The 22979-nt window shown below is 38.1% G+C and overlaps 1 protein-coding gene and 1 long non-coding RNA gene across 3 annotated transcripts; one reads left to right on the forward strand and one right to left on the reverse strand.

Moving 5' to 3' along the window:
• Positions 1-1373: 1373 nt before the first annotated feature.
• LOC113296912 (SNARE-interacting protein KEULE-like) lies at positions 1374-13191 on the forward strand. 2 transcript variants are annotated; one of them, XM_026545273.1, is made up of 18 exons: positions 1374-1706; positions 1964-2022; positions 2143-2224; positions 2935-3013; positions 3971-4021; positions 4100-4197; positions 4278-4321; positions 5751-5879; positions 6686-6874; positions 6945-7028; positions 7133-7231; positions 7321-7397; positions 7900-7996; positions 8427-8552; positions 8665-8760; positions 9177-9296; positions 9425-9502; positions 10956-11156. In XM_026545273.1, the coding sequence occupies exons 1-18, from the start codon at positions 1631-1633 to the stop codon at positions 11154-11156; spliced, it is 1785 nt and encodes a 594-aa protein (XP_026401058.1). In that variant the 5' UTR covers positions 1374-1630. The 2 variants fall into 2 exon arrangements, with proteins under 2 accessions (XP_026401058.1, XP_026401057.1); XM_026545272.1 differs by lacking the exons at positions 1374-1706; positions 1964-2022; positions 2143-2224; positions 2935-3013 and adding exons at positions 12020-12110; positions 12196-12285; positions 12822-13191 and having other exon boundaries at positions 3978-4021; positions 4289-4321; positions 10956-11152.
• A 1009-nt stretch (positions 13192-14200) lies between these two features.
• On the reverse strand, positions 14201-15742 carry LOC113292852. The gene is made up of 3 exons (XR_003331907.1): positions 15118-15742; positions 14852-14931; positions 14201-14654 (listed from the first exon to the last, which is right to left on the reverse strand). It is a non-coding gene; the product is annotated as an uncharacterized LOC113292852 (long non-coding RNA).
• Positions 15743-22979: the final 7237 nt, after the last annotated feature.

Genomic DNA, 22979 nt, shown 5'->3' on the forward strand with positions numbered 1-22979 from the left:
CTAATAATTAACTAAAGGTTGTACATGATAAAGCTCAGGTTTATTTTTTTTGAGTCAAGTTACAACCCATGCAAAATCAACGCTGAAAATCTGCGTCAGAACACATAATCCATGATTAAAATAGTCACACATCTTCTTGTCGTGATAAAGATGTTGATCTCGCCACGTCCATCTTCTAGTGAACACTTCTTTTGGATCTAGTGACCTAAGTATCAACCTTGAATGTAATTACAATATAAAATTTTGTTGCCTTCTAGCCTCATTTGACTCTTCATCTGATTTACGCAAAATCTCTAAATACATTTCTTGCTCTTCTTCGTACAAGGTTTCATACGTTTCCGTATATTCCTTAGAAGAATCAATATCAGAATTCGCGGTTGGAAAATAAATTGATTGAAATTGAGAGATAATTGATATATGTAAGAGAGTGTTTAGATTTTGGAGGATAAAATTAAGTAATTTATATAAATGTAAAAGTAGTTGTAGGTATCATTATAAAACTAGTCGTTGGCGGCATAAGCTAATCTTTTAACGTCCATATTTAAGCCGCCGACGGCTATAGTTCAGCCGCTGGCGTCTTAGACATAACCACCGCCTATTATGTTTGACCATATTGAAGAATCCGTTTTTCCCATCCATGTGACTGAACTAATTTCATGATTTACAAAATACACCGAAACATGATTAAATTTGAAATCTAAACCTTAATATGTATCTGCCCGACTGATCCGATTAAAAACCAAAGGCTTGTCGGTTTCACATTTTTTTTAAAGATACTAGATACATCAGCCTAAGATTTATGCTGTTATTACTGGGATTTTATCCCCAACCTACCTTATGTGAGGAAACTTGAACACCCTCAGACCACTTATGACATGTTTCGATATCAAAAGCAGAAGTGCTTCTGCTTCTCCTAGCGCGTTTGGATATAATTCTACTTCTGACTTCAGAAGTTCAATATTTTGCTTCACAAAAAGTCGAATTTTCTGCTTCTAGAAGTCGTTCTGAAATTCCACATCCAAACTGACTTCTTGCTTTTTGATTTCTAGAAGTCAAAAAGCTACTTCTGGATGTATATCCAAACACGCTATAAAAGCAAAATGTTTTTGCTTATGAAAAGATTAACTTTTCTGCTTCAAAAGTTAATGTGAAACTGTGTACCCAAACTAACTTCTGATTTTTTTGTTTCCGGAAGTCAAAAAGCAACTTCGGGAGTGGTTTCCAGACCGATGGCGAGCCAGTATGATACAGAACCGAACAACAAATTTTGGTTCGGGTACAAGCTGACACCCTGGACTTATTGGTTTTTGACTTGCTTTTAAGTTGGAAAAATCAAACACTACTGTTCATTTGTTTTTTAATACTGTAGCGAATCCTCCATTTCCTGCGCAAAGTTTGAGAAATTCCTTTCTCTTTCTCAATACGTTTTGCTAGAGTCTCCACAATTTCAACCCACCTCCAGAAATCTCTACCTTCTCAACTTCAAACATCTTCTTCAATTTTCCCTAGATTTTTGCAATATTTAACTCTACATTAAAAAACACATTTTTTTTTCATTTTTCATTTCGATTCAGAAAGTGAGATGATGCAGTGACAATCTCGTCTATCAAAGATATAAATCATCATCATCATGTCTATGTCTGATTCTGACTCCACCTCTTCTCATGGCGGAGACTACAAAAATTTCAGGCAAATTAGTAGGGATCGTAAGTTTTCTTTGCCCCCCTTACTGAAATTGAAATTATGTGGAAAATTATCTCAAATTATTAACTGTAATCTTAAATTTTTTAGAATACTGTAAAGGTTAATTATAGAGAAATACCTGAAGTTATTTATTGTAATCACACAGTAGATAATCTCTTATTTGTTAAAACATTATGAGTTATGGTGATACTTGAGTATTTGTTGCTTTACGTTTTGGTGCTGTGTTCTTATTTTTTGTTCTTGTGTGAACAATGTTTAGGGTTGTTGGTTGAAATGCTTCGATCCACTAAAACTGGCGACTCAAAATCAACTTGGAAGGTAATTATTTGAATTTGATCCTTCCAAACTTTCACCTGCCGTGTGGATTTTGAACTGGTCTATTCTAGACGAACAATTAATTATTGGGGTGTTTAGACTAATTCAATTGATCAAATGCAGGTTCTTATTATGGACAAAGTGACGGTTAAAGTGATGTCTTGCTCTTGCAAAATGGCAGACATCACTGAAGAAGGAGTCTCATGTAAGCAATATCAACGTTATTTTTCTTTTAAAAATTTAAACATGACTACACTTATACATCTCTTCTGGTTTTGGTAGATCCATGTTACACATTTGGATAGTGCCCTAGATTTTAATTAGAGGTAGGTAGGCTGATTTGCTGGGTTAGTAATAGGCTTTTGGAGTGATCCAGTTTAAAAGACATAGTTCCACGAATATAACTACCTACACATGTGCCCGTTTATTAGAAGTTTGTGCAGAGCTTTATCGTATGAGTAATGATGGAAATAGTATCATGGTTAGGGGAAAGTGATTGTTCATCTAGAGGGAGAAATTAGAGATGAATCTGAAGAATGAATGTTTTTGTATTGTTGTTTTAGTTGTCTTTAGTCTTTACAAATGGCATAAGGTGGTAATTTATAGAACAGCTATTTCCAAAGACGACGTTTTTTGGTTGCCCTCTGAGCTGTACGTATATTCTGTGTTACAGTACTACTCGGTACATTTTCGTCACCTACTATTCGTCTCAGCTGGTTACACTTGTTTAGTCATACCATATTTACTTACTTTGACTTGTAATAGACTTATACATCTTCCAGATTTGAGTTTTTAGTGTTCAAGTTTGTGGTTCCTTTCTCTGCTTCGTTCTGAGAACATACTGAACAGTTTGTAAAGATCTTTCTTGTTTGGAAGATTCTGAGGTTAGACTTACGACTGTTCAATGTGTTTTAGTGGTGGAAGACCTTCACAAGAGAAGACAGCCATTGCCGACGATGGATGCTATATACTTCATCCAGCCATTAAAAGAGAAGTAAGTTTGTGCTTTTCTGTTCGTTTAAATTAGTCTGATTAATTTTTATCCTCTCACTGGATATGCACCATCACAACGAATTGCTGGACTTCCTACCCACCCAGTAAGATATAGGAAATCCTAGATTCTTAGATTTCCATGTACTTGGGATCTTGAAAGTGTGACCGGTGACATGATCAGCTTAACTGTTTTTAATATTAGCTATGAGAACGGATCAAAATTGTAGTAATAGTACAAAACTTAATTTGCCTGATAAGGACGTGATGATGATTAAAACGAGAAGGAGATTGACGGAGAAAATGATAACCATAATAATGAAGGTGAAGTTGCTCATTTTCACTTTGACATGTCTGTATGTATTAAAAGTACCCCTGAGTTATGATAACCCAAAACGTCAGCACCTGGTTAATTAGTCAAAAAAGTAGGAGAATATGTCTGAATCAAGTATGACAACGTACTATCGCATGAGTGAGAAATTTAGTTCCTTTTAGAAGTGAGATACTTTTCCAAATCATTCAAGCACCTTATCTTGAAGTTCTGGTATCCATGAAATGTAATAGTCTCGAAATTGACGGACTTAAATTATCTTTCAGTCTGTCTAGGCCATTTAATAGGTATTATCTTTTTAACTCAACGTTGATGCTTGCATTTCCTCTCTTTCTAGTTGCTGTGTAAGAGTAATAGACATGAGCTATTAACTTCCAAAAAATAGGAGATTAAGTACTTTAACATGGGTATCTTGCTTTTATAAGCTGTATTTTGTAGGTTCTTAAATACATGGAAGTAACTATGTAAGTAAATGAGGATTGTCTAAGGTTAATCCAGTCATGGTTCTATGTTTACGCTTGCTTTTAATAAGTTATTAATGATGATAACGGTTTTCGGTTGCTCCACTTTACCTTATCTTAAAGCAATGGGCTTTTTTGGTTACTGACTCTCTTTCGTTGACAATGGCAGTGTTGCTAAATTTTTGTCTGACATGTCTGGAGGAAAGCCCTTGTACAAAAAGTACGTGAAAGATACATCTAGAACCATTATTTGTATTTTCCTGGTCACTGTATTAATGTAACAACGACTTCATTTCAGGGCATTTGTATTCTTCAGTTCACCCTTTCCAAAAGAGTTGCTTGCTCATATCAAGAGTAATGCAAGCGTATTGACTCGCATTGGTGCTTTTTCTAATGGTAATTAGATGCTGTATTTGTATTTCATTGTTGAATCATTGATTAATGAGTCATACATTCTTGATAGTGACTTCATTGAGGAATCATGCAGATGAATTTGGAATACTTCGCAATAGACAGTCAGGTATTTATTCACATTCTGTTATTTAATCGATTGTTGATTCATTTTATTTGTTTCTAATCAGTTAGAATGATTTTTAATTAGAAACCCGAAGGGAAAGAATTTCAAAAGGAACAAAGAAAATTGCCATCCCTGATTACAAACAGTGAATCAGGGGTGTTCTAGAACCTTCTTAGCAAACCACCCAAGGGAAGAAGCCTACTCTAGAACACAGACATAGACATTGCTTGCAAAAAGCAAAACCAAATTGGACATAGTACATAGTAAGGCCGCAATAGAATCCCTTCGTTTAATCAAAATTTCCACAGCTTAAGATGAAGTTTCTGCATGATTAACCCAAGTAGAGTTTGTTAGATGATACCCATAGATATAAGTCTGTTTCAATTTGAATATCAAGGTCTTCCGATATCTGCAAGATATTTAAAAAACTGCCTTTCACTCTTTCCAAACGTTCCATGCTACCTGAAAGACCAGTGCCTTGTCAGCGCTTTACTATTTTGTCTATTTCAGATGGGACAAACCCAGGTCCAGTAAACCTAGAGTACAGTCGTAGGGGAAGACCATTAAGCTAATAAAATGTTGACATACTTCCACAATCCATGGGCAGTAGAACAAGACGTGTGGCGTTGATTGGCTATCACATAGATGGCAATTATTATCTACCACCATACCTCGTCTTTGCATGTAGTCTACTGTATTGGTTTATTTAGTGAAAGTGCCCAAAAGAAGTATATTACTCAGAATGGGGCGTTGGCTTGCCAAATACCAACAGCCGAATAGACAGTCTCTGCACTTTCCATCTTAGTATTGTAGAACCTGCACACTGAAAAATCCACCTCATTGTCCCTCCCCCAACAAACCGTGTTTTGTAGGTTTCCTTTCAATCACGTTTCCACTTTGCTATTTGTGAAAATTCAAGCAGCAAAGTATATGGTGGGGTTTACCACTGTGATAAATGTTAGAAGTTGTCCCATTAGACAAACAAGCATAAACAATAACCCACTACATTAAACTTAGTTTATTTGGAACAAGATAGCTGAGAGTGGGAGGAAGGTCAACTCGCTTTTTTCTGTTTGGGCCGTAGTAATAATGGTTGTAGACTTGCAGTGCTTGATCCGTTGAAATAGGTGTTCAGGTTCATCTGAGGGGCTCGCATGCTACATATGGACATGGAATGGTTGATAGATGACAAGGAAATGTTTGAGATATAGTGTTTCCATGATGATTTGTCCACATGTATTGCAACTAGTAAAAGTCGAAATGCTATTAAAAATTAAATAGTGTGCTGTATACCACCATAATGTTCGAGAATAAGGTAGACTTGGGCAGGCTACAGCACATTATTGCGACTGTTTATTTCTTCTTCAAGCTTTTATTCACTTGATTTATAGCATGCTGAAAGCTTGATGAGTGGTTTGTTACTTTTTTTCAGGGATTTCTTACTGATAATGAGAGAGCACTGGGTGAACTTTTTGGGGAAAACGGGGAGAAGTCTCGTCAATATGATGCTTGCTTGAATGTGATGGCTACTCGAATTGCTACAGTCTTTGCTTCAATGAGAGTATGGTCTTTACAAAATATTAGCTTGCATTTGACTTATGCAAACTTCATTTAATGTATGCGTATAAACCTTGAGCATCCATGACAACGTTACCTAGCCATCCCAACTATTTGGTACTTTATTCTTTCTTTAGTTATTTGCATGGTTATCACTCTAAGCTATGTTACAGGTGTTCAAAGCAGGCAATTCACCATGAAAAAACATAATACCCTTGCAAGATATTTGGTTTTATACGCACATCAGTTTGCAACTCTAGTTTTGTTTTCTCGTGGGTTGATTGCTGATTGCTCTTTATATATTCTTCATTATTTGGGGACTTGCTTTTTCTTGTTGTCCCAACTATTTGTGGTCTGAAAGAGTACCATTCCTACTTTTTCTCATCTCTACATTGCTCTCTCTAAATTCTTTATTAGAGGACTTGCTTTCCTGCTTGTCCTAATATTTGTGGTTGGTTGAATGAGTATCACTTTTTACATCCTCTCATTTCTGTTTTAGACTTTTAAGCTTCCTCCTTTAAACCCTCATGTACTGCTGTTTTGATTTGTTTCCATTGAATATTTTCCTTCAGTACTTAACCAGCATTAACTTTCAGTCTGTCTTTCATTTTAAGACTACCCTATGAGAATATTTTCCTTCAGTACTTAACTAGCATTTACTTTCAGTCTGTCTTTCATTTTAAGACTACCCTATGAGAATTCTTGATAGCCTCTTGTCAGTTTCATTTTCTTTTCAGTTTGTACACTTAGGTATTTGCTGTTGTGTAGAAAATTTTTATTTAATTTTGGCTGTTTGCTTAATTTCGATAGGAGCTTCCATTTGTTCATTACCGTGCTGCTAAGGTTGATGCAGTCACATTGACAACAATGCGTGATTTAGTTCCAACTAAGCTTGCTGCTGCTGTGTGGAACCAGCTCACTAAGTATAAAGACAGCATAAAGCATTTTCCCCAGACAGAAACATGCGAGTTGCTTATTCTGGATAGATCTGTTGACCAGGTTAGTTAGCAAAGACTTCATGTTGTATAGTCATAGGTTTGTTATTGATACATTGAGTACACGCCTTCAGATTTCGCCCATAATCCATGAGTGGACATATGATGCCATGTGCCATGACTTGCTGAATATGGACGGAAACAAATATGTTCATGAGGTATGTTTTCACTCTTTTCAATTTTTTTTTTTTTTTTTTTTTTTTTCAAATTTGAGGTGTAACTTTTTCTTTAAGCATCCTTCTCGATGATATGTATGTTGTAGGTGCCAAGCAAAACAGGTGGTCAACCTGAGAAGAAAGATGTCCTCTTGGAGGATCATGATCCTGTTTGGCTCGAGCTACGCCATGCCCATATTGCAGATGTACGTCATCTTCTCCTAGAAGTTTTCTTTCTGTATAAACAAAATTCGTATGAAGTGTGGAGTTGTTTTGGTTATTACTTGTTGAGCAGGCTAGCGAGCGGTTGCATGACAAGATGACTACATTCATATCAAAAAATAAAGCTGCACAAATACAACATGGTTCAAGGTTTGTTTTATGCTTCATGCTAGCCGCTATGTGTTTAATGTTTGTATTCAAGAAGAGTTAGGTTGGTCTACCTTCTTCTTAAGGTTTTTGTGACATGGAGACAGAGATGCTGGTTGGATGAGCAACTTTGCTAAAATTGCATGAGGGTGTTGCTAGAAAGTGGATTTGGAGAATATAAATAAAATGGTGCTCCCTTAAATGTTAAACATCTTTAAGGACATGTGTTAGGGGGTGTACTGTTTTTTTCCTTCTTTTCCTTGTAACTAATTTTTCCTTGATCTCATATGTTTAGTATAGATCATTGCTTATGTTCTGATTCCTTTTCTATCAGAAGCGTTAAGCTGTTGCTGTTCTTTTTCATTGATTGTACTGCTGGAAAGTGAAACCCTTAAGACCTATCTTTCTCGACCTTTTTGATTTATGTTAAGCAGATTATATTATGTTTAGGTTGTTACTATAACTTGGCGGTAAGTTTCTCATCACGAATAATGATGTTGCGCAGAAATGGTGGTGAACTGTCGACTCGAGACTTACAAAAGATGGTTCAAGCCCTGCCACAATATAGTGAACAAATTGATAAGCTTTCGCTTCATGTAGAGGTTAGTTTCTTGGGCAATATATTTCTGGTGTAAAAAGCATTTTCATTTTGTGGACCAGGTTGCAGTTCATGGCATGTTATATATCCCTGATCTCACGAGATAATCATATAACTTCTTTTTTTTATTGAAGTACAGTTAGATGATTCAGTATTTCTGATAAAGATATCTTCTTGCACTAGTGGATTCCAAGAATACTCCACCTGAAGTTGCATACTCATACCAGTAGTCTGTCATTTTTCATTCAGAGCTAGAGTCGAAATTCAAGTATCTGTGTACCCAAAATAAATTTAAGTTAGCGGACTGCGAACACACAATGATACAACACCAGTAGAAGTAAATTAAGCAGTTTATGTATTGGTTGGACTGTAAGGGATAAACGTTAAATTTTAGATTCCAAACACAGGCTAATCCTGCTAGTACTCTGATTCAGATTGCTGGACAAATCAATAGAATTATCAAAGAGATGGAACTTAGAGATTTCGGGCAACTGGAGCAGGATCTCGTATTTGGAGATGCTGGACCTAGGGAAGTGATAAATTTTCTGAGGACTAAACAGGTGACTTATAACTGGACATGGTTTTATGCTTAAAACTCAAATTTGTAATTATTGTTTTTGCATACTGACTATTGTTTGGACACTTAGTAGTTCAGATGTTTTTGTTGTGCAGGATGCACCTCGTGAAAACAAATTGCGTCTAATGATGATATATTCAGTCGCTTATCCTGAGAATTTTGAGGGTGAGAAAGGTCAGAAGTTAATGCAGGTACATTGTTTCTCTCAAGGACTAAATTTTATTTTGCTTTAAGATTCTCAATACTTTTTACCTCCCTCCTGCAATTTTCCTTTGCTTCACATATGGCATATCTTAGTGACATCGGTGCCTATCCCTCTAATAGCTTAGGCATCGGAAGTTCGCCTTGGTTTGCCAAGAGTGAGTTGCTGGTTGAGTGTGTGCTAACTCCTTTTTGAGCCTATATTGGTTTGTGATATCCTGTTTGTTACTCCTGTTTCTATGTCACACATTTTGTATGATTGGTGTTTCTGTATCAAAACTTTCTGAAAAGATAGTAAAAGACTTAACTGAAGAGATAAAAGTGACTCAATGTTGTTTCTTTTTTCCCCCAGTAGTTGCCTGGGTTGGGTATAAATACCATATGCTTTATCTATTTATTCTTACAGCTGGCAGGATTATCCCATGATGATATGAATGCTGTAAACAACATGCGGTTGCTTGACGGTTCCTCCGCTAGTGAAAAGAATTCCTCAGGGGTGTTCTCTCTCAAGTTTGAGAGTCAGAAGGTGCATTTCCATTTGCTTCTGATCCAATACTTCTCTAAATAAGTAAATGTCAAAGTGCTGTCTTTCTAATGTAGCTCCAGATCCAGACCTAGTCTCTATTTGTTTCACATATCTTTCTGAATTTTCAGAAGAAGCGTGCTACCCGTAAAGAAAGAAAAGGCGTGGAAGAAACATGGGCGCTCTCACGATTTTACCCCATGATAGAGGTACTTATCTGTAAAAATATTTCTCTAAATGTAATAAATTCACTTGCTCACTTTTTAAAAAGACCCCAACCCCAAGCACCCTTGAACACAGACGGCATGCCGATATACTGTTGTTATATGACCGAGTACTCTAGCTTGTTATCATTTTATTTTGCTCGAGTTTTATATGTAGAGTTTGAGCGCAAGTATATCCCTTACTTTATGTATCTGTGATATAGTTAGAAATAGAGATTCCCTTCTGAGTGAAACACCCATGTCTTACTTGACTGGAAGTGCAATATCAAAAAGGACGTCTCTAGCTCTTATGTTTCGTGCTTATTGTGTGATTCAATTTTGCTATTTTGATCCATCTGAAGAAACAGAAACTCATCTTCTTGTAGCTTTAGGATTTAGTATACAAGTAAAATCTACACAGTTTTTTTCGTCACATGGAGGGTGTAGCTGTCATCCCAACCTGAAAAACATTTAAGAGTTAAGACAGATTCTAACAATTAAGTTGGAGACTTAAAGTAAAAGTTATTTGGGCAGTGAACGTTCACATCATTAGGACTTCTATTCTTGGCGTTCTTTTGTGTGTTGCACAGACAGATGTTTGGGGTCAGTTAGGTAAAGGAACGTGGAAATGGGTTCTTCTTACATGCCTGATAATATGCTTGAACCGGTGCAGTTCTACACTTGTGTGGATTGTTCTTTATTTTCTCTGATCCTGAGTCTACTTTTAATATCCAGTGTTTCCACTCTAGTTTCTACAATAGCTTTACTCAGAAACAAAGAATTGGTGGGATCTCTGGTTCATTAACCTACTGATGGCTAGAGTTATTGTTAAAAAAATTGGATTATTCAATTTTCTATATAGTAATCGGTGCAAAGTATATTGTTTTGCAGCATCTTTTGGATGATTTTGTTGGCTTATCCAAATGAACCTTAGACCTAGTACTAAAGCAGAAAAAGCCATTCCAATATTGATTATCTAGTGGAATAGAAGTCCAAAACTAACTTAAACTATACTAAAAAAGTCTGTACTTTTTTGGAAACTAAAGGGTAAGCATGAAATTGCTAATCTAAAACACCTATTGCAAATTTGGGAACTAGGTTGAAATTGAAAACAAAACGTCAAGGATATAGTACCACCCTGCATGTCTTGGCCTCTTGGTGTCCCACCTAGACTTGTGGTAGAACATTTGTTTTCTGCATTTCGTGAGAAAGGCATCTTTACCATACTTCAGACTTTTGGTCTGACTGGTTATTTGGGTTTGTTAGACTCAAGCTGTCCACTTTGGATCCTATGGTGAACAACAATAATACCAGATCAGTTCTAAAATGTGAAGTTCTTGCCATTATAAGAATCGCAGAAAAGGCCAAACCGGTCAAGACATGCTAGAATACCTAAGCCTTTGCTATCAACTAAGAATCTACTCTCTTGCAGTAAAGTTGTTCATTTGCTATGTTTCAGGAGCTGATTGAAAAGCTTAACAAGGGTGAACTACCGAAGAGTGAATATGCATGCATGAATGAGCCAAGTCAATCTGTCCATGGAACCCAGGAGAGCGCGTCAGTGAGATCAAGTCCAGTTTCAGCTGCTCATTCAATGAGATCAAGACGGCCAGCCTCTTGGGCGCGTCCTCGTAATTCTGACGATGGCTACTCAAGGTAAGCATGTGCTTTGCACCACCTTCTTTTATTCTTTAGATGTGTTTGCTTTCCTATATTTTCTCCAAGTTAGTGATGCTGTTAGATATCCTGGGCTTAGCGTGTTACAAATAACTATTACAAGCATGATTCATTAGTCATCATTAGATTATACAGTTACAGGACCTGTTTTCAACCTGGAAAGAACGCTGCCATGGTTTGTTTAAAAGAAAGGGCAACGCGTAGACATCTCCGCTAAAAAGAAAATGCAACAAGTATTAGACATTTACACCAAAGAATTCTTATATACTGATAGCTGTTTGTACCTGTAGTTTGTTTTATCTTATATTCAAAACCCATTTCATACTGAACAGTAAATGAACAATTAAGCTCAGGAATCATAGTCTATATTTGATACTGATCGTTTGCTTGCCAGGTAATTTTTTTTTATCTAAAAGCTAGTAGAATAAGAGACTTTGATCTGTGTTCAACAGACAAAGGCGGTTTGTAGGTCAATGTGCACATTAATCTTGGTTGTAGTCGTATTCTTATCCTATGCATCGATACTGTCCTTACTGTCTTATTAACGTTTGAAAACCCATCATGCATACTTCATGCAACATTTAAGCCTTGTTGATGTGTATTATTCTTTTTCTTCTTCTTAATATGTTAAGTTCCTGTAAAACTTCAAAAAACCGTAACAAGATTTGAATATCAGCAGGAAAGAGGCTGTAGAGGACAGGCTGTGCCACCTTTTTTGTTTTTCTGTTGTCATGTTAGGGCTACTATAATATTTTTAGGCGTAGACCACGTTTACAAGAGACCAGGTATACCATAAACTTCCTGTATATTTTATGTTTGATATTACTTCTATGCTGCATTGTGTAGTGACTCAGTATTAAGGCACGCATCAAGCGATTTCAAAAGGATGGGCAAACGTATCTTCGTATTTATCATCGGCGGAGCTACTCGAGCAGAGGTATATACAAGTCCTCTACTTTCTTATATGTTACTAAATGGTTAAACTAGGTGTCTATTTTTTAATCATATTCTATTGTCATCAGTTACGGGTTTGCCACAAGCTCACTGAAAAACTTAAGAGGGAGATTATTCTGGGTTCATCTAGTCTTGATGACCCTCCACAATTTATAACGGTAATTTTTTTAACTATGATATTTTGATATTTCAAACTATAGATCTAGAATTTGTATTTTGTAGCTTAGGAAACAAACATATTCAATTGTATGCTTAGGAAACAAACATATTTTAATTGTATGTCTTGTTCTCTGAATCATGGGTGTGCTCTACCTTAATGATATCCCTGAGAAAAACAAAGTGAAATGTAAATAAGAAAACTAAACAAAATAACATGGAAAGCATTTTATGGAAAAAATTGTCTCAGTTAAATGGTGCTTATTAGTATTTAGAACACAGAAATGCTTAGTTTATCCGCTACAACTACTCCAGTACTCATATTTCCTACTTCGGTCTGATAAGAACCTAGAGGTTATCATTAAAGATAATGAGTTGTCCATATGCCTGTATGTAAATATGCACATGTACGCATAACTCCCTTCTCTTTTTGAATAAAGAAAGGACCGTGTTACAGAGACATCGAAACAACGTGTAGCCTTAAGATTTTTTTTTTTGATATTTGCTTGTGCCTGATATAAGTATGTTCGACTTGCAGAAACTGAAGATGCTTACGACAGAATTCGACGATCTTGACATCTACTGATGCTGTTTTTTTTTTTTTTTTTTTTTTTTTTTTTTTTTTTTTTTTTTTTTTTTTTTTTTTTTTTTTTTCCGAACATGTTTAACTCTCAAGGCTTCAGTAGGTTGGCCTTCTCCCAATCATCTTTGTCACCTCTTCCATATTGTTAATAAAACAAAACTATATTGCTAGGCTATATCGATATTGATGATGATTGAAATCCATTCATTAGGTTCATAGCAGTAAGAACTAGTATGTTTGTCATTTCCAACAAAAAGGAGAGTTAGTTCCCATGGAAAGTTATTTGATATACTATCATGACTTAGCTGTAGCCACGAGTCTTGGCCCTTCGAATTGAAGGATCGTTGTATTGATTAACATCAGTTATATTTTCTGGATCCACATTAGAATCCCTTCATTTCTGGTATCTACAATTACTTTCAGATATCTGCCTCACCAGATGATTTACATCTTTACAATTTGATAGGAACCCTGAACCAGTAGTCACGCGGCGTGAGACATATATCAAGACTAGCCAAACTGGAATAGTTTCACTTTCCAGCATGTTATCCATAATAAAGGCTACTATGCTTATTTCTTTTGATGGATATACAACATCATTGAATTTCTTCTCTCTTTTTTGGATGGAAAATTTGATTTTGTTCTTGACATGACTCTTTTGGAATAGCTTTTCCTTCAAAAGGCAAAGTTGTATTAGGTTTCTGCTTTATAATGTCATTATTCTGATTCCAGATGTACAATAAGATAGTGGTGCAGATGGCTAGCCATGCCAATGCAAATCTAAGGAGGAATGAGCGTGGAGTTGCAAAGCGAAATCCACAGTTCTCAGGAGCAAGCATTTGGAGGTGGTGTAAAAAGTTGTATTATGAGCTTGACAGAATTTCTATTTCTATATTACAAGGAAGAAGGGAGTCTTGATTTCGGTCATCTTGGGGCCACGATTAATTGTTGGGGGTTTGATTTTGAGTCAAAGGTGACCATTGATTTTAACCAGCTTATTGTTTTTTGCCGTGGCCCGATCAAAACTAACTTAAATTAACTAAACTTAAATACTGTATAGCGGCCGACCAAAGCTAACTTAAACTAAGTTTTTTGTTATAGGAAAGCTGATCTGTTTAGGTGAAAGCTAAATTTATTTGACTGCGGTATATCTGTTTTGACTTCGAGTCACTAAAGTGGAGGAGTAAAAAATCGCCTTTCCCCCTAACGGAACACAAAAGTGTACCGTTTTGTCCTCTACTTCCTAATCGTATGTTTGAACCATTTTTATGATTAACCCTGCTGTTCTTCCCTTCACAAAGTTTCCACCAAAAACAAAAAATAAATGATGAAGATGTCGAATAGAAAAATTATACATCAATCACGGAAATTCTATTTTGTTATCAAATACAGATTATACAAGCAATAACCGTAGTAGTTTTTCCGGTGTAGGACTTTTCTGGTGGAACGTCGCCAAGCTTTGACAGCACGGGCTAGTGATTGACTTGGTACCTAAGGATTGTTTCAACAAGCTAATGTTTCCACTTCCCATCCTTGACAGTCCAGTGGCTTCATTCCTAAAGTGCATTCAGTTCAGTGATTGCTCTCCATGTGGACTAGTCTCGTTCCTTGGCAGCATCTCCTTGCAGACTGTTGCAGAGTGAATACATTCATCCGTTCGGGCCTCTACAGCTAGCTACAAACACTAGGCTAGTACTAAGATTGGTGTCATTTCTCATCAGTCCCCTGAGGAATGAAATGTGGCCAAACCTTGCAAGCACATGAGAAGTATGATCTTGAGTCTTGTTCCTACGGATTTGTATCCACAGAAGCTATGAAACCTCAGAAAAGTACAAAGGAACAATTATCTACTATCCTACCTTTGAAAGTGCAATTATCCTTTTCACTTCACATTGTCCTACCTTTAAACACATGAACCTCTACTCTTCATAATATAACAGCTAATTAAGATTAATTAAGACTATCAAAGTAGTTAGTGACATTACCTGATATTTCTCCATATCTGACTCGATGAATGGAACTTGTCATCTTAACACCTGACCTTCTTCCCATCTTCAATTACCGCCTGCATTTTTCAGCATTTCAGCACCAAGAGAGAAGGAAATTGTTTATAGGACCGCAAATAGCTAGTAGGAATAAAAAAGAAAAAGAAAAAAGAAACTCCAGCGCCATATGTCCAAATTTCGAGAGAGATTGATAATTAATGGAAAAAATGGCCGTTGGCATCGACTAGAGTCAAGGAAAACTAAACCTGATATCAACACAGTTCTTGCTTCTATGAAATGAAGATCAACACCCAATCGATAAAGGCCCACTCAAGATTCCACCAAAGATCCTTAACAATTTGGGAAACACAATTGGAAATCTGCTCTTCCTTCTAGACAACACTGCGTCTGAATTACTGAGGTTTCTTTATTCTCTTTACCTGTCGCCACCTCCGTTTCTCCCCAATGGGTGATCAAACACCGCCACCAACCACCAATCAGAAACCCTCCACCTCGACAACATCCCTGCCTAATTCATTTCTATACCCTAACTGCTCTGAAAAGCAACCTCAAAAGACACAACATAAACCATGCGTGTCCTTCTCAGAAGATTCATCACCTGATTCAGATAACAAGAAGATTAAAAACCAAAACTTTTCTGAGAAAACTCCCCAAACCTTTTTTTCTTGCTCATTCTCATCCATCTCGAGCACCAAAGATACCTTTACAAAGGAAGAATCCCCCCAAAACAACCTTTCTAAAAGAGAATCTATACAAAATCATCGCAAGAAAGGAACAAGTCAATCAGTACCTTGTAAAGATCCCTCTGAGATTAATCATCCATCAACTTTTCTCCAAAAGCAAAAAGATACCAAAACCCCTATTTTCCTTCTCACTGAAAGGATGAAGAACCTCATGCAATCACATAACGAGCACAGTTTAGCTGTCAAAGTTCTCGGAGGACCAGTAGATTTCTCACAGTTCAAGAGGGTGTGAAAGGACAATAGTCCCACATCCCTAGTTTCTGCATAATGAACTTAAAATATAATATGGAAGGGACGCTCCACTCATTGCCAATTGGTTTTGAGTTGGATGCCCGCAGACTTTAACATGGTATCAGAGTGATACCTAGGCCCGTACACGGGGTGCAGGCTCGGTTTTGGCCGTGACCGAATTTGTCACATGTGCACCCGTGACCGAATGACTGGTCACTCGTATGACCTGTACGTGGGGTGGACCGTAACCGAATGTCACCTGCACACCCATGACCCACACGTGCGTAGGTCCACGTGTTAGGCCGAATGACTGGCCTTACACGTGAGGGAGGGTGTGAAAGGACAATAGTCCCACATCCCTAGTTTCCGCATAATGAACTTAAAATATAATATGGAAGGGCCGCTCCACTCATTGCCAATTGATTTTGAGTTGGATGCCCGCAGACTTTAACAGAGAGTGATAACAATTCGATTATTTCCCATCCAGATCCACCACTTAGAGACTAGTTCAACACTGCATGTCATGCAAATGTCTCTAAAACACCAGGGGGACAAAGATTTCATTCTCGCAAACCAACCATGGACTGCAGGTCCCTATGTGGTCATGTTTGAAGACTGGAATCTATTCATTCATTACCCAAGTAGCTGCTTCAAGTTTGCCCCGTTGTGGTTACAAGTTCTCAACCTTCCAAGGTTCTTTGCGGATGAAAAATCAATCTACGACCTCATTGAAAAATCAGAGACAGGGACAGTACTCCAAATAGACCTCGACATTCACCTCCAAGAGTATATGTCATGATCGATATCAACAAACCCTTCATGCCGGGAGTGATGCTCAACATTGGCAAAGGTGTGTGGGTTCAGTTCTCTTATGAAAACATACCTATTTTATGTTTCCTTTGCGGTTTTCCTGGGCATGTATTCAAAAAATGCACCAATTTTTTGGGGATATAACAGGCCTCGAGAAACAAACAATTCCCAAACTTCTCTTATGGAAGGCTTAACATTAAGATGAAGGCTCCATCTCCAAAAACTCCTCGGAGAAGTTGCATGCATGAATACAGACCCACTATCCAGGTGGTTGGAGAATCATCTATGAGTCATCATGATAAAGGAAAATAACCTTTCCAAGAACAACAACAAGCACTTCAACAACACCAGCAACAACAGCACCATCAACCTCAAAGGAAAAATCCTACAACACCAAGCTTAGAAACACCACTAATGAAACACCTGCAACTAGGGTTTCTGATCCACCATCAAAAACTCGGTTTCCGACCCACCTGTCTGAGGAGATAACTCGGCGTGGTCTAGCCTGGAACCCGGTCTCGGCACAAACAAAGACTGGCAAAACCACTGCCACAAGCCAACTTCCACAGCCGCAATCTCAGAACCCTGATAGATGTGCTCATGCAAAATCTTCTGAACCAAATTCTGCAAAAGTTAAGAATGTCGGAAAAAAATCTGACATTGTGGACCCACCAAGAGCCACGTCAATGTTACCAGCGAGAAGCTTTGTTGGACTTACCACAACTGTGGAGAAAGCCCACAACCTACCTGGTCCGAGCGCTAATCTTAAGCCCAATTGCAAGGGCAAAGATAAAGCCAACTATGAAGACATTCAAAGTTCATAGTATGAAGCAATGGATCAACATCTGAATCCAAGCCCAACTAGGCCTTTACCACAGAAAGCCAAACCAAGGATCAAAAAAATGTTAACTTTTTTCACACCTGCTTATACTGATGTACTACTGAATGTGTTACAGAGCAGGGACGCCAAGGTAAACCTGTTGGTCCACAATGTTAACGGTAAGCCGGAAGTAATTGTGACAATTAATGCACGACCAGAGAAGCACCATGAGATCATGAAGCCAATACGGACATACAATCGAAGGATCGTCACCACTCCGAAAAAGTTACATGAACATTTGATGATACCCCAACATTCCGGACTTTGCAGGCCAACCACCACCAGCCAAAACTCGGAAGTATGCATCCACGACAGAATTGGAGCTCCAAGAGAAAACAAGACCAAGAGCTCTAACTTTTGAAGTTCTTACAACAAGAAATAGGAAACCTAGAAGCATCAGAACCAACAACACCATCCCACCAACTCGTACTGCGGCTGAAATCTCTCCATCACAGAAGCAACAGATACCTGCAACTTTGGACAAGGAGTGCGGAACCAGTTGTTCAACCACTGCAGCAAAACCAGCCTGGAAACTTTCCTTTGATGAAAGGAATAATGAGGCTGGTGATCAAAATGTTTTGTGAGGGGTGTTGGCTTTCCGCGTGAAAAATGAGTTTCCTAGCTTGGAAATGCGTGACTACACACGCAAGTTTAGACCTTTGCTATTTTTTTGTCTGAAACTCTTGCTACAGAGTCACATATATCGTTTTTAGCAACTTCCTTAGTTTTTTTGGATCCTTTTCTGTACCGTCTATGGGACATAAGGGTGGCCTCTGCTTGATGTGTACATCCCAACTAAATGTCTCAGTCTTAGTAGCAAATCAAAATGTTCTTCATCCTTACATCAGGCCTTCTCAACAACAATCTACACAACTTTGGATGATCACTGGAATCTGTGGACCTCCACAACAAGCTCAAAGAAAGGATTTTTGGAATAATTGTGAAAGCCTCATCACAGAACCAACTGACCCTTGGCTCCTTATGGGGGACTTCAATGAAATTGTAGCCCAACATGAAAAGAAAGGAGAGAGATCGGTGACCAACAGGCAGGTTAGAATTTTCAATAACTTCATTAGCAATTATGGCCTGATTGATCTAGGGTACCAAGGAGATGATTTCACTTGGTCCAACAACCAAATTGATGGGAACTTTATCATAGAGAGACTAGACAGGGGTATGTCGAATCAACAATGTCTAGACATACACCCACAAGCCTTACTCAGACATCTTCCTAGAATTGGATCCGACCATGCACCACTACTCCTACAAGAAAGAGCAATGCAGAGAAGAAATTCTAAACTTTTCCGTATAGAACATCTATGGTTTCTCCATCCTCAAATGAAATAAGTCGTGACCACCGCATGGCATCAACAACAACATACTATAAATGTGGCGAATAATCTTCTCGTAAGAATGCAGTAAACTGCTACAGCTCTGTAGCAATGGCACAAGCAAACCTTTGGAAACCTGCTTGAACTCCTCAAAGAAGCTGAATTCCAAATTCAGCTAGCCTAATCAAAATGCTCCACAACCGTTGGAAATGAACTGTTGTTCTGGCTCCAACATGAAAGAGAGACAAGAAACACACACCTGGTGTTGCAACACTGTCAGGACACTTAATGGAAACAAAGAGATAGAATTGAATGGCTGAAAAACGGTGACCTCAATACTCATTTTTTCCACACCAAAGAAACAATAAGCAATAGAATAAACCACATCCATCAACTGCAAGACAACAACAACATATGGGTTTATAATCAAAGACAAATTGCAACAATGCTGGTGCAACATTTTGAACGACAATACAGGGCGCCTCCAACTGAAATTGACATGCTTATGTTCAACAAAATTTCACCAAGAATTTCTTCCCACCATTGCATGGAACTGATGAAACAACTTACGGTTGACGAAATCCGTAAAGCTCTTCAAAGCATTGGATCGGAAAAAGCTCTGGGACTGGATGGGTTCACTAGTAAGTTTTTCAAGGTTCTTTGGGATACCACTAATACTCAAATCATTGACCTAGTGATGAATTTTTTTGACAAAGTAGAACTCGACAACCAGTTCAACCACACAAACATCACTCTCATTCCCAAATCTGAAAATCCTACCACTCCCAATGACTTCAGACCGATTGGCCTTTACAATGTGGTGTACAAGATCATTTCCAAATTACTGGTAGATAGGTTGAGACCAACTCTCCAATTCATGATCAGTCCTTAACAAAGTGTTTGTGTACCAATAGAGCCATCCATGATAACATTGCAATAGCAACCGAGATTTTTCATCATATTAGGTCTACCCCACCAACAAAGATCCAAAGATCGCTTTGAAGTTAGACGTTAAGAAGGCTTATGACAGCCTGGATTGGGGTTTCATTAAACAAACACTTCTTTCTTTGGGATTCCCAGGTAAATTTGTGGATTACTTAATGTTGTGCATAACCTCAGTTGCATATTCCGTCAATGTTAATGGCACCCCACATGGTCGGATTCAACCTAACAGAGGCCTACGAGAAGGAGACCCCTTGTCCCCTTATATTTTTATCATGTGTGCAGAGATTTTATCTACAAACCTGGTAATCTTGGAACATGAAGGAAACTTAAAGGGGTTGAAGATATCATCCAACACACCATCCGTTCTGCACCTTATGTATGTGGATGATCTACTCATTACCTGCTCAGCGGACCAGAATACATGTGATAACCTTAACAGAATATTAAACACATATTCCACCTCGGCAGGACAGGCGATCAATGCCCAAAAATTGATCATTATACATCATCCGCAAATGACTCAAGGTACCAAAGATTGGCTGTCAATAACCTTTAACATCCCAACCACTGATAACCCACCTAAATATTTAGGTGTGAAATTCAAACATGGAAGAAATTCATCTCCAATCTTTGCTCAGCTGCTTCAACGGCGGGAGAGAAAAGCGAAAGGGTGGATGGCGAAATGCCTAAATCAGGCAGGAAGATGGCAACTCATCAACTCAAGTCTCCTACCAACAATGAACCATACCATGCAAACCCAACTGCTCCCAGCTCATGTTCACCAAAAAATAGATAAGATAGCTCAGAACTTCTTCTGGGGGCATGATAAATCTAAAAAAAAACTACACATGCTTGGAAAAGAGAAACTACAAATGCTAGTGAGAAAAGGCGGCCTTGGGATCAGAAATTCGAGGAAACACAACTTCGCTCTGCTGGGAAAACAGATTTGACAGATACACACTAACCCGAATTCGATCTGCAATAAGATGTACCGGACAAAATACACGGGACAAGAAGTAATTCTAAAACGAATCTGCCACCTCCCACTGTGGAAAGCCCGGCTTGGAAGAACTTGGCTAAAATTGCTACTTTTGTGCAGGAAAACCATGCAATCCAGATAGGTGATGGAAACTCCACCACTATTAAAGAAAACTGGATCCCAATGCATGATGGCGCGTCACTACCAGGAAATTCAGGCAATAATCTGGTAAGCACTTTATTGGAACCCCACTCGTTCAATTGGAATTTTGATATCCTACATCATATTTACCCGACAGATGTCACCAAGTCCATCAGAGCCATCCACATCCCAAATCCTTCTATCCCAGACAAACCAATTTGGCCACACGCCAAAATGGGACATTGCACGACTAAAACTGGATATGAGTTTCTAATTAAACCACAACCAACAACAACCACCACCCACAACACAAGCAATCTTTCAACCAATGAACAAAATTACAAGATCATTTGGAAAGCCGTTTGTCCCCAAAAAATCAGACTTTTCTTATGGAAAGTCAGTCATGATGGACTACCAAATTTTGTAGCTCTACATTATAGGAAAATCACCAACACAAACATTTGCCCTATATGTAACCTACAACCGGAAACAGTCCAACATTGCCTGTTTGATTGTCCGAGAGCCAAAGAGACCCGGAACATTCTATGCTCACACCTAAACACGGACTCTGGACATCACAACCCCTATCTTGGTGTTGTACTACCACCACATCCACTCCCAGCAGCTATATGTCAGCTCCAACAACAAAATCAGAACCTACCAAATAGCCGACAACGAAGAAGCAGAACTGTGCTTCCGACTCCCATAACAACAACAACAAACTTCTCTGATTTCCTAAAAGTTTCAGCTCAGGAAGATCAGTTCACGAAATGTTGTTTCATGATATGGAACATATGGCTCGCAAAAAATGCGAAGGTTTATAGCAACAGCTACGACACACCACAACAAACCTTCCACATTTCATTGCTGCTCAGTTAAGAATACAATTGGGTGATTCACAATAACCTGCAAAACCAACAACAGTGCGATCAACAACAACCGGCTTGCCGGACAGGGTTGCATAGAACCACTATTTGGGTTAAATGGAACACACCACCTCAAGAATGTCTTAAAATCAATACGGATGAAGCAAGCAAGGGAACACCGGGAGAACCACCAGAAAGTGCAGGAGCAGGGTGGATACGTAAAAATTCACAAGGAGCGGTTATTCTGGCAATGACAGCACCAATAGGAATTACAACGACCCTAGTTGCAGAAACATGGGCGTTTATACTGGCGACAAGAATGGAAATTAATAAGGGATGTAATCAGATCCACTCCGAGACAGACTCAGCATCCCTGCTAACGCTAATTGGGAAAGAAACAACACATGCACCATGGATCATTCAAACCATGCTACGAGAAATACGCATCCATCTACAACAAATAGAACAATATGCCGTCACATACACATACAAAGAGGCGAACCAGGCGGCAGATGGATTGGCGAATCACGCGGATCGAAAAAAACTACAGCCAGGAAACAACAACAACAACATTTCAACAGACATATGGGACAATACCTGCCCGGTTTTCCTAAATGTAATTGTATTGAATGACTCGATGGGGACAACGTACCCCAGAAAAGTGCTTGTTTAATAAAATTTGATCTGTCTTTTCAAAAAAAAAAATCCAAGTTGTTGACATGTAACAATTTCCTAATAAGTTAATCAAAATATATGTGAGATGGCAAAATGTATTTAGCTACCATGTGAGACAACCAAACCAAAAATAATACAAAAACATTCATGAGGCAAAAGAAGAGTTGCTTACTAGATCGCTTATAGAGGAGACCTATGAACTGCCCTTGTTACCGAAAATTGATCCATGACAATATGTGACCCATTTTATCAAACAACCATCGTGCGCACATACAAAATTTCTGCATATGAATTAAATTCTAAAATTAAACTTTTCTTCAAATCCAAACTTTAAAATACGTTCTTGATGGATTAAAGTAACTTCAAAAATAGAGCTGGTTTTGGTTCTTCGGGGATTAGACCAGAGAAAACTATTATTTGGTTGCAACCCTTGCGATAGAATAGATTGAAATAGATAGAAGATGAGATGAATTCGTTGATAAAGTACAAGAATATTTAAGCCATAA

The sequence above is a fragment of the Papaver somniferum genome, chromosome 7 (genome assembly GCF_003573695.1).
Source record: "Papaver somniferum cultivar HN1 chromosome 7, ASM357369v1, whole genome shotgun sequence".
Lineage (NCBI taxonomy): Eukaryota > Viridiplantae > Streptophyta > Magnoliopsida > Ranunculales > Papaveraceae > Papaver > Papaver somniferum.

Bases quoted from the DNA above. Each gene is read 5' to 3' on its own strand.
- LOC113296912 (XM_026545273.1), top strand. From the start codon at position 1,631: ATGTCTATGTCTGATTCTGACTCCACCTCTTCTCATGGCGGAGACTAC. The intron at 2,023-2,142 runs GTAATTATTTGA...GATCAAATGCAG, and splicing joins ACTCAAAATCAACTTGGAAG to GTTCTTATTATGGACAAAGT. The intron at 2,225-2,934 runs GTAAGCAATATC...AATGTGTTTTAG, and splicing joins CACTGAAGAAGGAGTCTCAT to TGGTGGAAGACCTTCACAAG.